General features: G+C 40.0%; 1 protein-coding gene across 5 annotated transcripts in view; it reads right to left on the bottom strand.

Moving 5' to 3' along the window:
* Positions 1-22640, bottom strand: part of Cirl (Calcium-independent receptor for alpha-latrotoxin) — a 41899-nt gene extending 19259 nt beyond the window's left edge. For 2 of the 5 annotated variants that reach the window (XM_028307537.1, XM_028307536.1), the window contains exons 1-16: positions 22454-22640; positions 17761-17867; positions 17113-17324; positions 15947-16094; positions 14892-15017; positions 14281-14419; positions 13610-13788; positions 12759-12869; positions 11716-11846; positions 11013-11172; positions 5785-5952; positions 5231-5353; positions 4407-4576; positions 3439-3566; positions 2303-2528; positions 923-1088 (exon numbers count right to left, since the gene is read on the bottom strand). In XM_028307537.1, the coding sequence (XP_028163338.1) occupies positions 923-1088; positions 2303-2528; positions 3439-3566; positions 4407-4576; positions 5231-5353; positions 5785-5952; positions 11013-11172; positions 11716-11846; positions 12759-12869; positions 13610-13788; positions 14281-14419; positions 14892-15017; positions 15947-16094; positions 17113-17324; positions 17761-17867; positions 22454-22488 (2329 nt within the window). In that variant the 5' untranslated portion in view covers positions 22489-22640. The remainder of the gene's footprint in view (positions 1-922; positions 1089-2302; positions 2529-3438; positions 3567-4406; positions 4577-5230; positions 5354-5784; positions 5953-11012; positions 11173-11715; positions 11847-12758; positions 12870-13609; positions 13789-14280; positions 14420-14891; positions 15018-15946; positions 16095-17112; positions 17325-17760; positions 17868-22453) is intronic. The other 3 variants (XM_028307535.1, XM_028307533.1, XM_028307534.1) reach the window with 2 other exon arrangements.
* Between the last annotated feature and the right edge of the window lie 397 nt (positions 22641-23037).

Raw genomic sequence — 23037 nt, forward strand, 5'->3', positions numbered from 1 at the left:
TTCTTTAATAAATTACCACAAACAACAACAACAACAACAGTAGAACTACCCATTCATAAATTCAAAGCACATATTAAAAGTACCTTAATGAAAAAGGGCTACTATAAAGTCGATGATTATTTAAAAGCTAAAAATTTTTGGGATGCGTTACTGCCTAGCTCGCATAAATATTTATAACTTTGTACATTTTAAAGCATGTAAACCTTTGAAAAAGAGGCTGACAATAGTGACTGAGTTTCTTGCGCTGCTTCTTCTCAGCACTGGCCCATTTATTGTCCTGAAGCAGTGGTAGGGTTAATACTGGGACGTGTAAAAGTGCTTTTTTTAAGCCTATTTACAGAAATAAATGAGTTTGAGTTTGAGTTTGAATCTGTTGCTGTGCCTTAATAAAAAATATTTAAAAAAATAGGAATGAATTCTTTAAAAATGTCATTTATTCTTGCAATTGATCACTTCGATAGCTACCAATCGGGCAATAATGGAAATCATTGGGGGAGGCCTATGTTCAGCAGTGGACGTCGATGATGAAGCTTCAATAAAATATTTGCATGCTTTTGGATCCTTTTTAATAAAATAAAAAATAAACATTCTACTGCTGAACATAGACCTCCTCAAACCATTTTCTCGATGACCCGTTATAGTATTTCTGTTGGATGTTTAAAAGTAGTATCCAGTATTAATAAGACAACACTGACACAAAAACTCGAAGAATTTGACGGGTTCATCCACTGTTCCCTTAGCTCACAGCAGTCGCCCGGCAAGCGAAAGTCCTGTCTCGAGTAAGGCAATCGACTTCTTTATGTTTCATTTTGACGTGATTATTATGAAATTCAACTACAATTTAAGTGTACAACGAGAGCGCAGACTACAATTTTTACTATAAAACTATTATAACTCCAGAAGATGCAACAATGTTTCTTACCTTCTAGAAACATCCAAGCAAACGCTGCCAAGAAGAAGTAGTGCAGAGTCCCCGCGATGACCCCGCAAAGGACCCGGCTCTCAGTCTGGTCTATGCCCCACATGAATACCACTTCAGCTATGAGAAGGCAGGCGCAGAGGTTCTTGTGGATGAGGACTCGGTCGGACTGGAATAGAATGAAATTATGATTATTAATTATCATCACCATCTTCATGTATTCTCCAGTGCAGGAGAACTACACTCGACAGCAAATAAATCGCACCACCCGCGACGCGAACTTTAAAGATTTTCTTTTGACACAATAATGGTGCCCCAACAATATTGGTGTTATTTGAAAGCCCAATAAATATCCTTAAAGAAAAACACATTTAATTTCTTAATAAATGATAAACATATACCATAAATGTGACTTGAAAAAAGACCTCACTTTGGGCTCACCTCTGGGATTAATTAGACCAAATTTTATGGTTATAAAACCAAATAATGATCACACGTGTCCTCTTTAACAGATGGATAGCGATTAATCCCAACTTAACAGTTTTATAGTCATAAAAAATGGCTATAGCGTAACTACCTATTTTTTGAAGAAGTGACTCTGGATCCTTGTAAAGACACATATTTGGGGTAAAAACCTTTCCTTTAATAAAATGAAGTTTAGAACTAGGCTTTTAAATGGTGCCAATATTGGTGGGAAGTAGGGATGCATACGTTTGAAAATGCTTGTCGCGGGTGGTGCGATTTATTTGCTGTCGAGTGTATTTCTAAATTAGGCACATAGAAGATAAAGAACAGAAATACTTTTCATGGAGATCGAACCCACGCCGACTGGTGTAGCTGTCTAGTTCTCGACCATTTTGCCTTTTTTTTCTATTCATGTATAGGTCAACAGCACCATTAGAATACAATTTTGTTGCAAAATCTTTTCTCTCTCTATCTTTCTCTATTACTGCTAATACTTAGGATATAAGAGTCCACCGTGTATAGCTTGATGAGCCGTCTTCTGTACCTTCCATTATTAGACAGCATACCTAATTTGGAAGCTTTGCTAAGTTTGAGCAAGGTAATCAGTGTACAGTCGGAATAAAATCGATGACGATTAACTCAAGTTACATCTCTAAGGCTGAGTTGCACCACCTAACTTTGACCGTAACTATGACGATAACCGGCGGTTTTTGTATGGAGTTTGACAGATTTTTGACGTTTGTCAAAGTTAAAGTAAGATGGTGCAACCCAGCCTAATAGAAGGACAATAATGTAAACTTGTTACTTTGTTGCCATTCTAAAATATGTCTTATCCTTATGTAGTTTTAACTGATTTCACATAACGGAAATATCATTCCATTTTTCGTTCTTATTTCAAAACAAAAACTCTCCACCTACCTTCATATTCCTGAAGCAATGGAACACAATAATGGCCGCGCACAGCGCCACAGCGGATATAGCGCAGCCAATAAACGTCAGCAACCGTAGCGCCATCTCGTGCTTGTCGCTCAAACTGACTCCGTGCACGTCCATCAAGATGGCGAAGTTGGTCAGGTGGGAGCAGGCGCAGCCGGTGTGGGTCGAGTTGGACCATTCTACGGAGCAGCCTTCGGAAGACCAGCCACTGTGGAGGAAAGAATATTATTGTAATTAGGTTTAGGGGATACGGGGTTGTCGCCAAGTCCAGACATAGCGTCGGGGATAGTGCAAATCCGCCTAATTAGCATTGGACTTACTGTGTTATAAAATGTTTAATGCCAATCAGAATCTGCGTGCATTGTCCGCTAAATCTTGTACTGTCAGCACGGATTTGCATTATATCTAAGGCAAGGGTTCCCAAACTTATTTGAGACGCGCCCCTTTAAACCATCAAAAAATCTGCGGCCTCCATCCTCCAGTTCAAATTATTTATTGGTCGTATAGAGCAGTCTGGAATGTATCCTCTCAGGGGTCGCAGGTTTTTTAATACTTAACTACACAGATAGCCCGCGCACCCTTTAAAGGTCCTAGCGCCTGCCCTGGGGGGCTCACCCCCCACTTTGGGAACCCCTGATCTAAGGGTTCTTTCAAATTAGACGTTTTGAGCCGGACATTAAAATTTGTTGTCCGTTTACAGGACCGCACATGGAAAACTATATGACATTCCGCGTTTTAATAAAATTGGAAATTACCAACCATTAGTGTGCGGTCTCTTGCTAACGCACGACTGTCGTCCTGCTCAAACATAAATTGAAAGTGCGCTAATGATAGACGATGACGTTAAAAAAAGATACGATCAGATTTTTGTTTTGCACTTGTGACTGAGGGGCAAAAGTGTTATCGTCGGCCTAATGGCCCTGATAATTATACCAAAATTGGTAACTGAAAATATCGATAATTACACTTTCAACGGTGTGGTATTTCGTATCCTTTTCACATTACGAGTAGATTAAAAAAGGATTTACGCATTTTGATAATTAGACCGATGGTATTATGTGATTATCTATTGTCTCATCATCATTTGTTAAAGATCTATAGATAGCACAAAAACTTACTGCAAGGTGTAATCCCAGAAGACGCAGGCTGGATTGGAGACGTTCTCGGTCTTGAGATGCTTCATCGTGAGGTGTACCATTTGAGAGAGCTGGATGTGCCGCCCGTTGCCCAGGCTGGCCGATATCACCTGTGAGAATACAAAAATACATGTTTTTAGATACCAGACGGATTAGCAAGTTGAAGTGGCAATGGGCAGGGCACATGGTACGCAGAACTGACGGCCAAAGTTCTGGAGTGGAGGCCACGTAATGGAAAACGCAGCGTGGGACGTCTACCCACAAGGTGGACCGACGAAATCATAAAGGTAGCGGGAAGGCGCTGGACGCAGGCCGCTACCAACCGGGCAACAGAGAAAGCATTGGGGGAGGCCATGTTCAGCAGTGGACGTCCTATGGCTGAAATGATGATGATGAGATACCAGAAGTACTACAGTTTACATCACTGGCAAGTGTCAGACCTTACTCTACAGTGGCGTCAACTTGTGAGTGCTAAAAATATAGCTCTAATTAACGTAAGGGATAAGTCACATTATGGGGAGAGATAAAATACTTTATTTTTTAAAATTTTCAAGTATTTTTAAGGTCAGTTTTGGTCTTTGGTTTTTCTGTTGTAAATGTAAGAAAACTTTATGGTTTTAAAGATAGCATTGTCCTTTACGTTAAAAAGTATGGGTTAGTTGGTTCACTACTAGTCAAACTTCTATAGCGCTATTTTAATTAGATCGAAATATGACGTGTCTATTCATATTTGAACAGTAATTTCGAACTTTATCGCTATGGTGTTAAAGTCGTTTTCTTAATTGACGTTTGTAAAATCAATCTAAATAAATGCTAATATTTTTCCTTACCTTATTTTTCGCAGACCGCTGCCAATCGATCAACATGGAAAGCATTGGGGGAGGCCTATGTTCAGCAGTGGACGTCCTATGGCTGAAATGATGATGATGATGATGATGATTTTTCCTTACCTTAGAATTCAAGAGCCTTGTAACGTTCTTCTTCTCAGAGTTGATGCTGGTGGAAGACTCCGACATGAAGGCAGCATACTGCGGGTTCTTGATGAAGGTCGGCGGCAGGATCTGTTCTAGGCGGTCGAACGCGAAGAACACAATGCGGACTAGGTCGTTTTGGCGGTTGTCTGGAAGACATATTAGTTAGTAGCTAAGCATTTTTCATAAATTAATATGGTTCTTCTGATTAATTTGTTGCGGGTCCAATGACAGTTTGACTTTCCCCCGGGACAAACTTGACCTTCACTGGTTGGTTTTTATTGACGGTCAAGCTGTAGATCCTGGCTACACAGGAGTTGCAGCGGTGGGAACGAGAGGTGGGAATAGTCCCGTTAAGTTAATCTGGTATTGGTTATTGGAGACTTTTTGCTTAGTAGTTGAGGAGTCAGATTACGCGAGATGCTGAGTTTCTCTATGATCTGTCATAAGTAGATACAAATAAACTATGCCTCTTTAAAATATTAGTGTAGATTTTCAGTTTAACACTTTCCGCGACAGTGAGATGCTATAGAAGTCAACAATAAATTAAACTTATATTGTGTCTGGGTTACTGTCGCGGAAAGTGTTAACATATTTTATTCAGCAACACAACATCAAGAAAATAATGTGATCGTGATAATTACTATCGTTATTCTAATAATAAGAGTCAACACTTTTTTATCGTTATTTCATTTGTACAGCATTTATAGGTACAAAATAGGTAGGTATATTGAAACTTATCGTTGATTTTACACCAACGGGCATTATATTCTCATCAAATCGATATAACTTTATTTACTAACCAAGTAAAGCAGCTTTGGGTATGGTGATGGTGTCTTCCGAAGCTTTCCACTGGTCCTGCGTGATAAGAGATGGAAAGGTCTCGTCCTCAACATTCTTTACTTCCAACACCCTGACTGACAGACCTTCAAAGAAAAAACATTATTAAGAATAGAGTTTTAAGTAATCCTAAACAATATAACAACAAAAGCGATTAATGAAACTCCGTGCCAATATTGTTCAGTACCTAATATTATGTTTGGCAATATAGTGTCAATATAGCGTCACTCGGATTCGAAACCATTTAGTGGCCGATATTTCTCTAACAACGTTGACCATTATTATTAATATGGCAACATTGTCGACGTTGCTTACAGTCAATAACCTAATTTAAAATGGTTGGTCGACTACAAAAAATATGGAAAAGAACATGTGCAAACCATACGAAACTATAAAAATATTTTAATAAGTGCCTCTAACGTAAAATTGTTGTTTCAACGATGTAGTAACTTCCATTTACTACCACAGTCTTAAATATCCCTCAATTTTGAATTCAATAACACCAAACTATACTCACAGATATTCTTCACGACTTGCAAGATGGTTTTCTCTTTGGTCACTGCGTCTGCCAACAAAAAGGCGTTTTCTTCAAGTTGAGTGAGGAGTGCGCTGGCTGCTCGGTTCTGAGCATCCGCACTGAGGTCTGCCCAGGAGGCGCGCTGGCTTTCTTCTAGAAGATTCGATCCTGGAAGAAGAAGGGAAGGTAATTTAAGATAAGGCAAGCAGTATGGAGATCAATTATCCTTAGCTTTTAACTGAAGAATAAGTTTGGCACATTGACAGTCAAATATGTCAAAATGACAATTTTATTCTTCAGTTAAGAGTTATCCGACAATGGTAAAATCAGCCCTAAGTGGGTAAGTAATATATCCCACTGAAAGGCACGGGACAGTGGTTCAGGCAGGATATTCTACAGTCCACTAATGCGGATTGGTAGTGATCCTAATCATAAAAGAGAGGTATAGCCTGACCAGGAACATAAAAACCCTGGCATAGAGGCGTGTCAATTGCATTTGATAGTGCAACACTGGGTACAGTCGTACCTGTATTAAATTAATAGAATAGCTTTATGTATCAGGATTCAGGATTATGGGCTAATTTAATATATAGACTAATAAATATTATATTATAGGTAAACTGGTTTAAGTAAATTAAATAAAACCATCAATCGAGCAAGTAGGATTTTATTATTATTCATCAATAATCAAATTCTGAACTTGAATATTCAACTACAATGTCTGCTCATAAACGCTTCAAACTCGGTACTTCTTTCCCAATTCCATAAAATTCAACACTTACAAAGTGACAAAAAACTTTAAAATAGGTAGTTGAAACAAACCACAGCTAATTTTCATAGTGGACTGTACTATACGATAAACATGTCAGTCAATTTGACAACCTTTGNCGTTATAGTATTTCTGTTGGATGTTTAAAAGTAGTATCCAGTATTAATAAGACAACACTGACACAAAAACTCGAAGAATTTGACGGGTTCATCCACTGTTCCCTTAGCTCACAGCAGTCGCCCGGCAAGCGAAAGTCCTGTCTCGAATTCTCGAGTAAGGCAATCGACTTCTTTAAGTTTCATTTTGACGTGATTATTTTGAAATTAAACTACAATTTAATGAGGGCTATCGTTTTTATACTTAACAGTTGGCACCCCTGGCGATTGACAGGACCTTACTCTACAGTGGCGCCATCTTGATGAGTGCAAATACGATAGTCCTCCTACCACTTTAGCGCTCACAAGTTGGCGCCACTGTCTTCGTTACTAGCAAGTGACAGGACCTTACTCTACAGTGGCGCTAACTGGTGAGCGCTAAAACGATAGCCCTCATTGTACAACGAGAGCGTAGATTACAATTTTTACAGTAAAATAGCTGTTACAACTCCAGAAGATGCAACAATGTTTCTTACCTTCTAGAAACATCCAAGCAAACGCTGCCAAGAAGAAGTAGTGCAGAGTCCCCGCGATGACCCCGCAAAGGACCCGGCTCTCAGTCTGGTCGATGCCCCACATGAATACCACTTCAGCTATGAGAAGGCAGGCACAGAGGTTCTTGTGGATGAGGACTCGGTCGGACTGGAATAGAATGGGGTTAGTTTTATTATCATCATCATCAACCAGAACAACAATGTTAAGGCAGTTAGAGGTAAGATAGCCAGTTCCTCTGTGGTTGAGGATTCCGAATAAAGCTTGCTTCCACCTTAGGCCTGATCATCGCTTTCCATCATGAGATGCAGGCCAAAAGCTTCCTTGTAGTGGATAAAAAAAATCATCAGGTCATTTAGTCTCCACTGCAGGAAGATCTTCTCTAATTTACCAGAGGCAAATAGAAGATAAAAAGAAAAACACTTTTATGGGGATCAAACCTGCGCCCACTGGTGTAGTTATAGTTTTCGACCACTTTGGACTTTTCTTCTTCGATTTTAAAGAGTGTATTGTAATATTAGAGTATTCTTCCATTTCTACATGGACAGACTGATAATACAAGTACCTACTTGTAGGTACTTGTATTATCAGTAGGTATCGGTAGGTAGGTAGGTAGTATTTATCTAAATAGGTATCATTTCTACGTAAGTTTTACTTAATATGTCTTACGAAGAATTTATGGACTTTTTTCTATTTGATTTTATTCTAAAACGGATATAATCCTGATGTAGTTTAAACTGACTTTACATTAACCTTTAAACAGCCATAGCCAATTCAATTTTCCATTGTGTTTGGACAAGGATGTACGGTTGAATTCAAAGTGGAAACTAAAAAAAATACTAATTGCCTTATTAAGGGTTAACAGAGTTTTCTCTTCTGAAACGTTCCCTTTCTAAAACTATAATTCTCCACCTACCTTCATATTCCTGAAGCAATGGAACACAATAATGGCCGCGCACAGCGCCACAGCGGATATCGCGCAGCCAATAAACGTCAGCAAACGTAGCGCCATCTCGTGCTTGTCGCTCAAACTGACTCCGTGCACGTCCATCAAGATGGCGAAGTTGGTCAGGTGGGAGCAGGCGCAGCCGGTGTGGGTCGAGTTGGACCATTCTACGGAGCAACCTTCGGAAGACCAGCCACTGTAAAGGAATAAATTTATTAAGTAAGGCTATTTCGTATAAATTTTTGGAAAACACCTCACCATTTAAAATTAAATAAGATTATTAAAAACTTATTTCTGATTCAATAGGTAATGATATTCTCGCTACCCTCTTACGAAGTCCGCTTGAGGCCTTTAGCTGGTTTTAGTGTCACGCGAACCGTCCAGTGCGGATCCGCTTCACACAGCCGATCTGTATAAACTTCTAGGGAGCGTTTTAGAGTAATCGCTCACTGACGGTCCGCGTGAAACTAAAATCAGCCTTAGTAAAACGCCACGTCTTCATTAAAAGTTGATGCTTACAGAAATCATTATACTCATTATAATTTATTTACGAGGCATTAATACTTACAAAAATAGAAATTTTGTTACTAGTCTTTTGTTAGTTAAAGTGATTGAATGAGATATTTATAAAACATGATTTTTCCGCGCCGAAATGTAAATGACCTGCAACGCCATCCATTGTCATCCGTAGGAACAAACTAGTCTAGTGGTCCACCTCACGTGATGAAAGCGAGTGAGTAAAGAAGCTAGGTTTTTATAATTACACTCACGGAAGTATTTAATTTTCCATTGATTGATACGTGCGCAAATACCTACAATGTTGATTGAAATCAATACTCAACAGAGTAACAACATTTAACAAGAACTTACTGCAAAGTGTAATCCCAGAAGACACACGCCGGATTGGAGACGTTCTCGGTCTTAAGGTGCTTCATCGTCAGGTGTACCATCTGAGACAGCTGGATGTGGCGCCCGTTGCCAAGGCTGGCAGATATCACCTGTGAAAATACAAAAATACATGTTTTTAGATACCAGACGGATTAGCAAGCTGAAGTGGCAATGGACAGGGCACATAGCACACAGAACTGACGGCCGACGGGGCAGCAAAGTTCTGGAGTGGAGGCCGCGCACCGGAAAACGCAACCCACAAGGTGGACCGACGAAATCATAAAGGTAGCGGGATGGCGCTGGACGCAGGCCGCTACCAACCGGGCAACATAGAAAGCATTGGGGGAGGCCTATGTTCAGCAGTGGACGTCCTATGGCTGAAATGATGATGATGAGATACCAGAGAGGTGGAATTGTGTAAAGAAATCGTAATCATTTGACAGTTCATATCGTACGATAAAGTCAGTTAAACAAAGCGTTTGACGGAATAATCGTACTACAGTTTACATCACTGGCAAGTGTCAGGACCTTACTCTACAGTGGCGTCAACTTATGAGTGCTAAAAATAAGTCACATTATGAAGAGAGATAAAATACTTTATTTTTTTTTAATTTTCAAGTATTTTTAAGGTCAGTTTTGGTCTTAGATTTTTCTGTTGTAAATGTAAGAACACTATGGTTTCAAAGATAGCATTGCCCTTTACGTTAAAAAGTATGGGTTAGTTGGTTCACTCTATAGCGCTATTTTAATTAGATCGAAATATGACGTGTCTATTCATATTTGAACAGTAATTTCGAACTTTATCGCTATGGTGTTAAAGTCGTTTTCTTAATTGACGTTTGTAAAATCAATCTAAATAAATGCTAATATTTTTCCATACCTTATTTTTCGCAGACCGCTGCCAATCGATCAACATGGAAAGCATTGGGGGAGGCCTATGTTCAGCAGTGGACGTCCTATGGCTGAAATGATGATGATGATGATGATTTTTCCTTACCTTAGAGTTCAAGAGCCTCGTCACATTCTTCTTCTCAGAGTTGATGCTGGTGGAAGACTCCGACATGAAGGCAGCATACTGCGGGTTCTTGATGAAGGTCGGCGGCAGGATCTGTTCTAGGCGGTCGAACGCGAAGAACACAATGCGGACTAGGTCGTTTTGGCGGTTGTCTGGAAGACATATTAGTTAGTAAGCATTTTTCATAAATTAATATAATGGGGATGTTGCCTGGGTCAAAAAGCAAGAGTTTTAATTAGTCCGTCAGTTAACTTATCAAAAAATACTCTACACGTATTTTTCACTTTTTCAAACTAATGAAAATTTAAAGAGATAAAGCGCCCCAAAGTTCATAAGAAGAGGCCCGTGACGTCAACGCTTGATTAAAAATGCCGCACGTTGTGACGTCGTGCGCAACTTCAACGCACCATAACTATGTAATTATTTGTTAGATTGACAAATAAAAATATATGTNCAATTGCGCACATTTAAAATAAAGTTTGTTTACACTTTGACAACAATAGACTGACATGCAAGGTGACATGTCAATGAAGTTTTCAGTTACTGTTGCCATTAAAAGAAATTAGTACCATTAATTTTCCGCAACATGGCGAGGGTTTTTATGTTCCTGGTCAGGCTATAGAAGAATTGTCTATCAATGAACTCAGTAGAAATGGGAGTCCAATTTTACCTCCTAAAATTAACCAGTTAGGTATTTGGTCTGCTGCATTAGGAAGGGTTACCTGTATTATTAAATTAAAACCCGAGAACGTTCCAATTCACGAGATTATTTAATAAAACATTCGTTGAAGTCCGCGAAATGTTTAAAAAAAATCCCGGGAATATAATGGGCAATATCGCGGACAATATGGTGAGCAATATTGCGGACAATATAGCGGGCAATTTCGCGGACAATATAGTAAGCAATATTGCGGACAATATTGCAAGCAATATTGTGGGCAATATAGTGCAACGTTAACTCACCAGTCTTAATAACCCCAAGCAGCATATCCGTGACGATGGCTTCCCTCTGCCGAGGGTCAGGGAAGGTCTGGACGTTATGGGACATGCGCTGGGCCAGCTTCTTCATTATGGTGGTGGTGGTCATCATGTCGCCGCCGTATAGGGTCTTCGAGGAGGTCACCTGGGAATTGAGGGTATTAATAGTTAGAGGCCATATTTGGAGTTTATTATAACAAAATATAGATGACTAACTTAGTAACTTACGCCCGTATTCACAAACGATGCTTGCTTAAGTGAAGCAGCAAATCGAACGCACAGCGTTGAATAGAGCTTTGTGGTTGGTGAGTGTGTTACCCTGTGCGTTCACGCGCACTGTGAGACCTCATAGTAATGTTTGTGAATACGGGCGTTGAAAAGGTATTGAAAGGTACACATTTCCAAACGAAAGTATCATTGCGCGTACTCTTTCATATACCAAGGTTCACAAAACTGTCTTACGCCCGTATTCACAAAGGATGCTTGCTTAAGTGAATCAGAAAATCGAACGCACAGCGTTGATGAGAGCTCTGTGATTGTTTCGTGTGTCACCCTGTGCGTCCACACGCACTGTGAGACCTCATAGTAATAAGTGAATACGGGCGATAGTTCACCAAAAAACAGTCAAAAGTTTTACCAAGGTTGACAGAAGTGTCAATTCATGAAAAGCAGTCAATATACCACGTACCTGAGCCAAATCATTGCTGATGCTGAGCAGTGACTCTCCCTCCCTGACCCTCGCCTCCAAACTGTTGAGCCAGACTGAGCGACACTCGCTGAGGTCTGGAGTTGATCCAAACCACTCTGGTATGGCGTCGGCTGTAAGAGAAAACAAGTATTATAGAGCATACTAAGAAAGGGGTTTTTCTATAAATAGTCGTCATCATTATTTCTCAAAGAAACTCAACAGACTGCAGACTTTTGGTCATCCGATAGTTTGGTAGGGATGTTAATCAGTAAATGTATGGTATCACACTCGGCCGAATCCTCATAATTGGAAGCCGACCACTGAATAAAAATCTGGAGTATGCAACGAGTCTCATAGGCCGTCCTCTGATGATTGGCATCCAGTGTCATCCCGCAACGACTACATGACGTCTTGTAAGTCGTCCTACGTTGCACTTGCCGGTACGTGGCCTCTATTCCAAAACCTTGCTGCACTATCCGCCTAGATAGAACTGACTATCTAGGTCGGTTGCTCTTACAAATTAGTAGCAGTGTGCTTACCATGAGTTTACGTTAGGTGTGCTCGCTAGCGACTGCGTAAAAAAATGACATTAAATGTATGACATATTGTGCAGCGCCCCTAGCGGCTACTTTCAAGAAACAAAATCTTGATAGATTTTTTTGACGTACTCGCTAGCGAGCACACCTAACGTAAACTCATGGTAAGCACACTGATCCAACTATGGCCGATAAAAAGTCTATTAATGTGCGGACTCTTAGACTGTCAGCGCAACATATTATTTTTGTTCTTATACATTTATAACTAAAGCCTGGTCCGTGAGCACGTAGAATCCCGTCCAATGCCCCGAAGCTACCCATCCTTATCGCTCGCGCGTAATTATATTGCTGTCGCGACTGTGCGACGCGCGCCCGCAGTGAGTGTGCGAGCGCGACAGCAACATAATTACGTGCGAGCGACAAGGATGGGCAGCTTGGGGTCATTGGACGGGATTCTACGTGCTCACGGACCAGGCTTTACACATCTATTTGCTGTTTGACACTCACGATAAGCGAAGTCGGACACAGTGGAAGGGTGCTGGCTGGAGGCCTGGGCGTCGGGCAGGCTGGCGCCCCCTCGGTAGTCTATGAGGTGCTCAGGAATATCGCCATCGCGGCCTGGAATCAGACACCAGTGTTTGACAACGCCAATTCGATTCGAAAAGTTCGCTTCGATCTTAACGCTAAGATAACTTTTTTACGTTCGTTTCCAAAGCCCATCCACTGCCGGATAAAGGCTACCCCAAAGATTTCCACAACGAACGGTCTTGCCCCTTAGGTACTTCCTGCGACCTTTACTAAATCACCGATTTCTCGACTGACATATTATGTCTTCCAGTTCATGGTCGCCTTTTCTGCCCCAATGGCTACTGCCTCATAAGTTTGGCAATAATAATTCTGTGGACTATGTCTATTACTTTTATTCACCTACCGAGCCTCAATTCTGATTAAATTACGTAGGCAAACTCTGAGCATAGCACGCTTCTCTTTTGAGTTCGTTCGTTTCAGCCAAATGACGCTCACTGCAGGACAAGACCCCCAAGGCTTTCCATAACGACCGGACTTGCGCTGCCCGCATCCAGATTCTTCCCATGACCATCACCAGATCATCGGTCTACCTAGTAGGAGGCCTGCCCACGCTCCTCTTTTGGATTAGTGATAATTATAATGGTTTAGGCAGAGTAAATACAAATGAGTAGGTCATCTTCATAGAAACGCACCGAGCGCGTTTTGAACCTGGAAGGAAGAAGGCCTGGAATATGACCTACTCATTTGTATTTACTCTGGTTTAGGTTAAATGTTACTACTAATTCTCGGGTACAAATACAGTTTTGCCGTCTATTCTGTTCTCCACCTACCTTTTAACAAAGCTTCCGACCCCAGTCTCCTGATCAGCTGGAGCTGCCTATCCAAGGCCTGGCCCATCGGCTGGTCTAGTCCCAGGTCGTGGTAGTTCTCCCCAGACTGCAGACCTGGACCTCGTCTCCTGGGCGTCCGCTTGTCTTCCTCCGTGAAGTGGTGGGGAGTTAGGGTGCACCTGGAATTTAATTGTGGAATTTAGTTTATTTTTGTGCATCATCATCATCATTTCAGTTACAGGACGTCCATTGCTGAATATAGTATAGTTTCTGTTCATGTGTGTCAATATTACTAGGTACTATCGGCAACAGTGTTAACTAGTAACTACCCATTGCCGGTCATGTCGTCTCGTTCTGTCGCAAAGAATCCCCATTTGATGAGAGCGAGAGCAAAAACGAAATGGATAGTTAACAGTGTGGCCGATAGTACATAGAGTGTATGATTGATTTTTGACATAATTGTTCTACTAGTGAGAAAGCTTTTACATTTTACTTTATCATACATATTCAAATAAACGATTCTACGAGTACAAAAGAAGTATAGTTTAATTTGATCGAATTCATCCATAACATTCTAATTTAAAAGTTTAAAAGGTAGTTATGATCTAACGGTTAAAGTCATTAGCTTAGTAAGCTGAAGGAGAAAAGGACAATACTGTGGCAATACTCACTTCCACCGGGCAAGGCCCGTAGCGCCGCCGGGGCAGGGCTGGAGCGCGTATGAACCAGCCAGGGTCCAGTTCCATTCCAGACCCCTGGCTGTGACTTGGGGACAATACGCCCGCCTCCCTAAAGGTGTTGGGTTGGTGGCTGAAAGAAAAATATTGAAGGATTAGCAAAAAGAGATTTGGGAGTCCTAATAACTTGAAGAAAGCCAATTGCCTAAGGTGGGAATCGAACCCACGATCCTTCAATTGCCGGGCAATTGCTCTGACAATCTGAGCTACTTTTACATTAGGAGTATGTTCGTTCATCACTACATTACAGTACTTGTACTAGGTACCATAAGAAACAGAATTTCATGACAATTCTTAATTCTTAATCTTTACTTTGTATTTCTACTATTTATTAAAGTGATAATTCTGCGATTTATTTCTTGTGCGAGAAAGAAAATCTTCTGTAGTTTTAAGAAATTATGCGAAAAATTTAAGGTAAAAGTTCTCCTTGAATCTAGGTTCTACTTATGCTTGTGTTGATATTATGTTGTGATTGTTACATTTTTTTTATCAGCCTCTTTTTCAAGGATTTTCAAAGTCTCTTTAAATAAAGTAGGTTCACTTACAGAAAGCCTTGTCAAAGTCATCATCAGTGTCTTCAGGTCTGCTTTCCTTCGGCGGTTCTTGTACTGGTGGTGAAGAGTCGGAGTCTTCGTCTTTGACTGGCCACTGCATTGTCTCTTCTGTCACTACTGTGAGACAAACAATGTGATTAGTAAACACGTACTATGAAACTTCTGGTACACACCAGAATTGGAAAATTTTCACAGTGCTGTGGATTCTGTACTGTTAGGTCAACAGTTTGAATTTTCAAATATTTGTGATCTATCTAATGGGTTGCTGTCAGGGTCAGTAGTCATTGGTCAAGCTTAGTGAGGTTTCATAAGCTGATTTACTAGGTCAAAAATCTGCTAAGTTGACCGGACTGCCTAATTCATAAAGATTTTGACAATTAAAATACTATTGGATGTTATAATGTGCTCCAAGTCATTTCCAGCACAGTTTCAAGCCCTTGATTCTTTGATTTCCAGTATCCAGATTAGATGAATTGTAGGACGTTGGAGTGGAGTTCATATTTTAATAAACGAGATAGCTTTTACTGGACTTTTCCCACCTCTCGTTCCCACCACTGCAACTCCTGTGTAGCCAGGATTTACAGCTTGACCGCCATAAAAACCCAACCAATGAAGGTCAAATTTGTCCCGGAGGAAAGTTAAACTGTCATTGGACCCGCAACGAAATTAATCAGAAGAAAATAGGAGGAGTTCGAATTTAAGGTTCGACTTCCTGTTTATTATAAAAGTTATAAGTAGGTACACTTATAAGATTTATAAATTTAATTATTGTTAATAATATTTAATAACTGTTATTTTCTATTGCTGTGCCCAACCGGGTGTGCATTTGTATGTTAGTACCTAGTATCTAGCAATATACAGTGTATTCATTATGTGCAATAAATAAATAAACAAATAAAATAAATAAATTGCGAAGCAGATGGCAGGTGACAAACAAAGGTTTAAAACCTACCGAAAAGATTATGTACCACGGACCACGGACAACAAATATCAATTAAGGGGGCCTATCCTTGCCAATAATACCTATACGAGATAGCTTGACTTACCATTCTCATCTTCTTTGTTGGGCTTGTCGTTTCTGGGGTTGTCAGTCTCCGCTGCCTTTGGTTCCTCCTTCACGTCCGGCACCGTCTCCCGAGGGGCTTGGGGTGGATCCCTTTCTGATGAGGAGTCCGGTTGACGGGTAGTCGTCTTCTGGAAGCAGGGACGTTGTTACTCTTATGTTTGGGGCTTGGGAAAACATCAAACGTATTCGATATCGAGCGCGTAAAAAAATGACGGATTTTACAGCGTCCCTAGGGGATACTTTCAAGAACTAAAATCTTCATAAATTTTTTGACGCACTCGATATCAAATACGTTTGATTTGATGTAAACTCACACTAAGCCCCCTGAAGACCGGTAAAAAGGTTTTAGTTGAAGACACCTTCAAATTCATTATCATCGTATTTTCAGAATGTGACAGTTTTGTTCACTACTGGATGTAAGATGTCTCAATGCATGGTTTCCTGTTTTATTTGAGCCAGATATTCCTGATCTTCTTGGTTCTCACAGTCAGCGTCAAATAGTTCGTGACACCAAATTGGAATAAGGTCAACTTTTTGGTCATTTTGGATGTCACAAACTATTTGACGCTGACTGTACAAGTAAAAGATATGGGAATAAAAAGACCCACTAGTTCTACTCACTAAATAACATCGTAGCGCTAAGAAAAAAAGTTTCACTATTTCTGCAGTAGCACAGCATGTTAGTATAACAATTGGGAACGGTCTTTGATATCAAAGAAACATAGTAGAGGAAAATATCTGCTAGAAGCTCCTTCCTTAGGCCGGGTTCCCACTATGCCGGACCGGCAGATCTCCCGGTCCGGTAAAATCGCCGGAAGGCCTAGCGGCGGTACAAATTGTATGAAGCTGTTCACATTATCCCGGATCCGGCTTTTTCGCCGAGCCCGGCATTTTTACCGAGCGTTTTGTCGCTACAAAATGCCGGCAAAATCACCGGACCGGAGTAATGTGAACGAGTTGCGGCCCACCCCGCCGCGCCCGTGCTTCCCGCCCCGCCCCGCCTGTGCTCCCCGCACTTCATTCGGCTCGGATTTCGGATCCGGTGATCCGGTGTAATGTGAACACCCTTGTCCGGTGTCCGGTTTCCGGCTGAAATGCCGGTCCGGCATAGTGGGAACCCGGCCTTACGCTATCCCTTAAACCTACCTTAGTCCCAAGATCTCCCAGCTTCACCTCTGGTGGCAGAGTGATATGCGGCCTAAAAGTCGGTGGTGTGATGACAGTGGGCTTCTTCCTTTCCCCCTGCTGGACCTGAACCGGGTTCTTCGGCACTGGAGCAGCGGTAGACCGCCAGACTGTTGGCTGGGAGGTGATCAGCCAGGGTGGTGATGGGCGGTTGGTGGTGCTTGTTGTTGAGGCTGGAATGGTGAAGACAGCGAGTTAGTGGTGAGGATTTGTCCAATATTTGTCTAGTTGGTGATCGCTAAATTGATCAAACATCAGTCTTCTTGTTGTTGAGTCTCGATTTGTAAAGGTATAACTTCGTTAGTGCTAAATTTGTATTGTGATGAGATCAAGGTCTGAGAATTGGTTCTGCAGTGTTGGTATCTCCTTCATCTTGGAGTGAGGAAAGGAGAAAAATAGACCTGGACACATTTAATCCACTTGTTGTAAGGTCTTCGCTTGCAAGTCCTCCTCCTTGACCTCAAAAAAGTCCGAAAAACATTGCAAAGGTTCCGATGATCGTGATAAAAGTGGACAAGCCTTGTAACTGATGAGGAATTCCTCAAATATTTAATATATCTTGACTCATGGGGTTGACTTAGTTGACTAATAATTAAAATGGTGTCATACCTGGTACACATTGGTAGTGCGCTTCTAAATATTTCAACGTGTTTGGACAAGGATCCCCGAAGACGTTCGTACTGGCCAATATACTGCAGTTTTGGTGCATGCTACATCTGTGGACAAAAGAAACAAACAATTAGCAATTGAAAATTAAGTTGTTAAATTGTTATAAGCTTTGGATCAAGAAATTTTTGCACTTTCTTGGCTGGAAACCTATAACAAACAACCACGAGCGGTTTTGCACGTAGCTACAGCAAATTCGTTGTAAGGTTTACGACTCAATCCACAAATCGTCAGGTCTTCTTGTCGTGTCGACAACAAACCTACACAGCGTCAGCCCAAAACTCCGCCACAAGAGTGGCGTTGTCAGTAGCCTTCATTAAATCTTCCTGCGTGCAGTTGTTTGGGCACGCAGGGCACCACAACATGTGCTTCGTCGACTAGGGAACAAAACCACACTTGCACTCCAAGTTTGAGCCATCCAAGAATCCCCACCTGAACAGATTGTCCTTACTACGGCCGACCTGCGTCCGAAGTTTATTTAAAGATTTCCATGTAGGCTAAGGGAGCTCATGTCCAGGCGGAGGACTCTCAGACATCGTCAGGTATTGAGGATATTTATCCAATAGGAGGTTAAGAGGTACGTTAGTAGGTAGGCCTACAATAATATGTTATGTACGCCCCCCCCCCCTCCCCTCCCCTTGTGTCTAAATGAAAAACTACCACGCATCCAGTAAATTTCCATATAAACGCAGAGCTTGTGTACTCCCGTTCATCCGTCAACAGCTTCATTCCAGTGTTACGATTAAAAACGGTTAGTGATGACGTCACGCGTAATGGCTATCAATCCNTACCACGCATCCAGTAAATTTCCATATAAACGCAGAGCTTGTGTACTCCCGTTCATCCGTCAACAGCTTCATTCCAGTGTTACGATTAAAAACGGTTAGTGATGACGTCACGCGTAATGGCTATCAATCCGACGCCATTTGCATGAGTTAGCCAGTTTATTGGCAATCTCGCGGCTAGGGTTGCCAGGTGTCCGGCTAAAGTTGGATATTTTGAACGTGTCCGGCCGGCCAAATATTTTCTCGTTTGACATGTCCGTCTTTTGTTAGCCTTTTTATGTGGCTGCCGCGCTGGTCGAAAGTGGAGTGGACATGTAAAGCCATGAGCGATTTTTTTTATTAGGAAATATTTTCGGCTTTCAGAACATACTTTTAAAAAGATATCATTAGCTATTAAATAGGTATGCCTGGTTTTTAGGGTAAATTAAGCACCGAGTCCGGCTTTTGTTCATTGTTACTAACCCTTCTAGCTAACACAGTCTCTAAGATCTAATAGTTACTAACCAAACCAAACTAACCAAACTGTGGAAACTTTGCTGATTTCTGTCCTATTTTTTGTGTGATTATTTGTTTGTATATTAATATAAATAAATATGGACTGCATTGTCTAATACTAAATTATATTTATTTTATTTATTTTTGTGTTTTTGGAGGTGGCAACCCTACGGCTAACATGATAACCTTCGGTGTAGCGAATATTTAATTTTCGGCAATTTTCGACGACCGGAGTTACATTACCATGGGATTTAGGATTATTTTAGCATGAACGCGTTGATGGGGTGTGAAATGGGTGAAGGCAGTTCTGAGTATGGGATCTAAATTAACTTCTAAAAAGCTGCTGTATTACTTCAACCAGGTCACTAAAGAAAAATAAAATCGACAGGTAGACCAAGCTAAATACTAGCTAGGATCTTTTGAAGTTCTAATAGGGATGATTTTGTAACAATATTCTGATGTCACACAAGGTGGACCGACGACATCGTAAAGGTAGCAGGAAGGTGCTGGACGCAGGCCGCTACCAACCGGGCAACATGGAAAGCATTGGGGGAGGCCTATGTTCAGCAGTGGACGTCCTATGGCTGAGATGATGATGATGATGATTCTGATGTCTAATACATACACTGTATTTATCTGTAAATAACATCTGTACATAGACACGGATTCTGAATTAAATTCATGTAAGACTCAACCTGCGTTTTGAAACGAAACTCAAAAATAAATTGCAACTTAGCTTAACTACGTTTCAATCTATTCTCAAGTTAATATTCACATTGAGTATTCAATATTTATTTTATTTTATATCATTTATTAGGACAACCAACAATATTTCAATCAATCGAGTTAATTAAGATAATATCTACTGTATTTTAAACAGTGTGCGTTATTTCTTATACTGTCACTCTCTTGGGAATAGAACCCAAAACTCTCGAGCGTGAAAGTCAAGAGCATAAATAATTTTATTGTTTAAAACATCCTTGTATGTATTTATTTAATTATCTTAGACAGGACGTCAACTGCCTTATTTATTTGATAACTTCCAAAACTCATAACTATTAAAGTATTAAATATTATGATTTCCGCGACAATAATTACGACTCTCTGTTATCTTTTTCTACATATCCCTAATCTGTTTTTAAATTATACAGTAGTAGGATACCATAAAGACAAGTAATTAAATAATTAATTAACAAAACATGTTCCAGTTTCCGAAAGCGTTAAGTCCTTAACGGTTATTGTTTTAGAGTTCCGTATGTTAATAATTCTGTTGTCAAAGGACATCATCCATTTTGGTCCAAAATCAAAAGTGCCGGCCAAAAAATAAAAGTGCTGTATTCTGATAGAATACGTCCGCCTTAGCATTTATTACTATGGCACCAAAGCTGTAGCACCACTGTGCATCGTAGTATTTGAGTTCTAAAAATATATGAAACGACTGACTTTGATCTCAAATACTACGACGCACAGTTGTGCTACAGCTTTGGCGTCATAGTAACAAATGCTAAGGCTGACGTATTCTGTCAGAATACAGCACTTTTTTTTTATTGGCTGACATTTTTGATTTTGAACAAAAAATGTATGAATAGTCGATGACTTTTAGATCTCAAATACTCGACGCACAGTGGAGCTACGGCTTTGGTGCCATAGTAACAAATGCTAAGGCAGACGTATTCTGTCAGAATACAGCACTTTTTTTTGTTGGCCGGCACTTTTGATTTTGGACCAAAAATATATGAAACGTGGATGATGTCCTTTTTATGTAACTTTTTGTCTGTGCGTGATGATTTCCATTGTAATAAATGTCCAATATATTCTAATTACATTTTCCCTTTATTTTTTTTAATTTCACAAAACAGTGAACTGACAGTCAATAGAATGACTTTATCACTTTCTGTCAATTGTTTAATTCGCTCAGATAGAAAGAGACAAAACAGTTGTCATAATCACCATTAGTTTCAGCCGATGGCAGTCCATTGCTGGACGTAGGTAAGCCTTCCAAGCAACGCTACAAAGATGATCTCCCGCTTTTTCAACTACCCGCAAAATAAAGCAGTATTAGTTAAATGAGGTGATAATTATTATTATGGGACTTCTTGAGTTTTTATGAACAAATGGGTTTTTCGCTACACAATAATAGCAAATGGTTTATGCATCTGTAACGCGGATCCCTGAACTGGACTTACGTTAATCGATACCATAACATTTCTCCGATCGTTTACATTTATTTTTCCGTCTCATCATTTGTATAATAATTAATTGGCCGAGTATAATTGTGTAATATGATACTTGCCTCTAATTGGTGACACGATACTGCTTTATGTCATTAATAATAAATAATAATGTCTTATATTAAGCGCTGATTGATCTCCCGATATGGTTTAATTAGTTAAGTTATTATTTTTAAATGGTTTGCTTTATCGACAGTTAATGGGCATCGTGAAAAGGTCAGCAAAACGATAAAATTGTGTACTAAAAAGAAATATTTTTGAAGTCAAATTGGCCTGATGTAATAGTGTGTCAACTCAAAATTTTGAAGATTTAAAAAGTAGACTAAATTCGTAAAATAAATTTTAATTTAAAATGAAATCGTACTATGTAAAATTAGGTAAGTAGGTACTTAGCTATTGTGCTGAATTCGATAAATGCCGGATTATCGATAATAATATGAATTTAATAACACCAATTGATTATATAGCTCATCAGAACTAACAAAATAACGGTATTTACGCAAAATGGCATAACGCAACTAAAATTAGCAAAGCTCCCGAAATAATGGAAACCGCAAATGTGACGGTAAATGCTTTATTTGGACAATATCAATAACGGCGGATTATGTCCAGGTTGCACCGTGACCTGTTTTTGTCTAATCCGCAGTGAATTGTTTGGACTGAGCTCAGATGGCGCCACATGATTAGTATAGTGATACGTGATGAAACGCTGCATGTATTGTGTATGGAACGGTAACGTTGGGATCTATTGCTGGGTATTTGCTATTGACAGTGTTTATAGACCTTTTAGTTGTGGAACATCTTTAAAGGTTACTATAACCTTAACCGGTGTTTTTTATATCTATTTGGACAGATTTTTGAGGTTTGTTATAGTTATAGCAAGATAGTCAAAAGTGGCTCCAAATGGTTCGTGTAATATTACACAAGTAGCAGCTCGCCAGTTCTGTTACTTGAACTTGGCTTGACACGCTACCGCATGTCTAGATTTAGATACTCGTTTCTGATGATTTGGCGTTTGTTTAAAAAGGTCCTACATGAGTGAAAGAGCCCTTTGGCTCACTGTATCGAAAGTCAGTCGTATGATATTTTATGTGTGAATGTTACAAAAATAAATTGATAACTAACCTGCTATGTAAAACCCGCAAACTCCTGGTGGACATGCAGTTGACACTCCAGTCGATGTTTCCATGGTCGTTGCAGATCGTGATCGAGAACCTTCCATAGTTCGCCCTGATGAGGTGGATGACGGAACCCTCGCTGCAGCCGATCTTGAGGGTCTTCCCTTCACATGCGTACGCCGTTTCGTATCTTGGTTCTGGAATAAAAAAAAATTGTGATGAGAATTTGAGATTTTTTAGATGGGACACTATGATAGAATAGAGAATGAAAATTTAAGGATGAGAATTTGCGTTTTTTGAGTTGGGACACTGTGACGTTCTGTGGCCAGAAGAATAAATAATTTTAGAAATAATCACAATGTCATAAATGCGTTGTAAATTATTTAATCTTAAACAAAACAGAAAAATATCTCCGTTTTGTATTTGCAAATCACAAAGAGATTTTTGGATTACTTCTGGTTGAAACAACCAATTCCACTACGTTTTGTTTGACCGAAGAAATAAATAATTATTCTTAAATGCTTTAAATTAGTTTTTTATACGTAGGTATTAGATTTACACTCAAATCATTGTTTGACTCTATCAATTATT

This window comes from Ostrinia furnacalis, unplaced genomic scaffold, assembly GCF_004193835.3.
Source record: "Ostrinia furnacalis isolate ACB-3 unplaced genomic scaffold, ASM419383v2 OfSCF2279, whole genome shotgun sequence".
Lineage (NCBI taxonomy): Eukaryota > Metazoa > Arthropoda > Insecta > Lepidoptera > Crambidae > Ostrinia > Ostrinia furnacalis.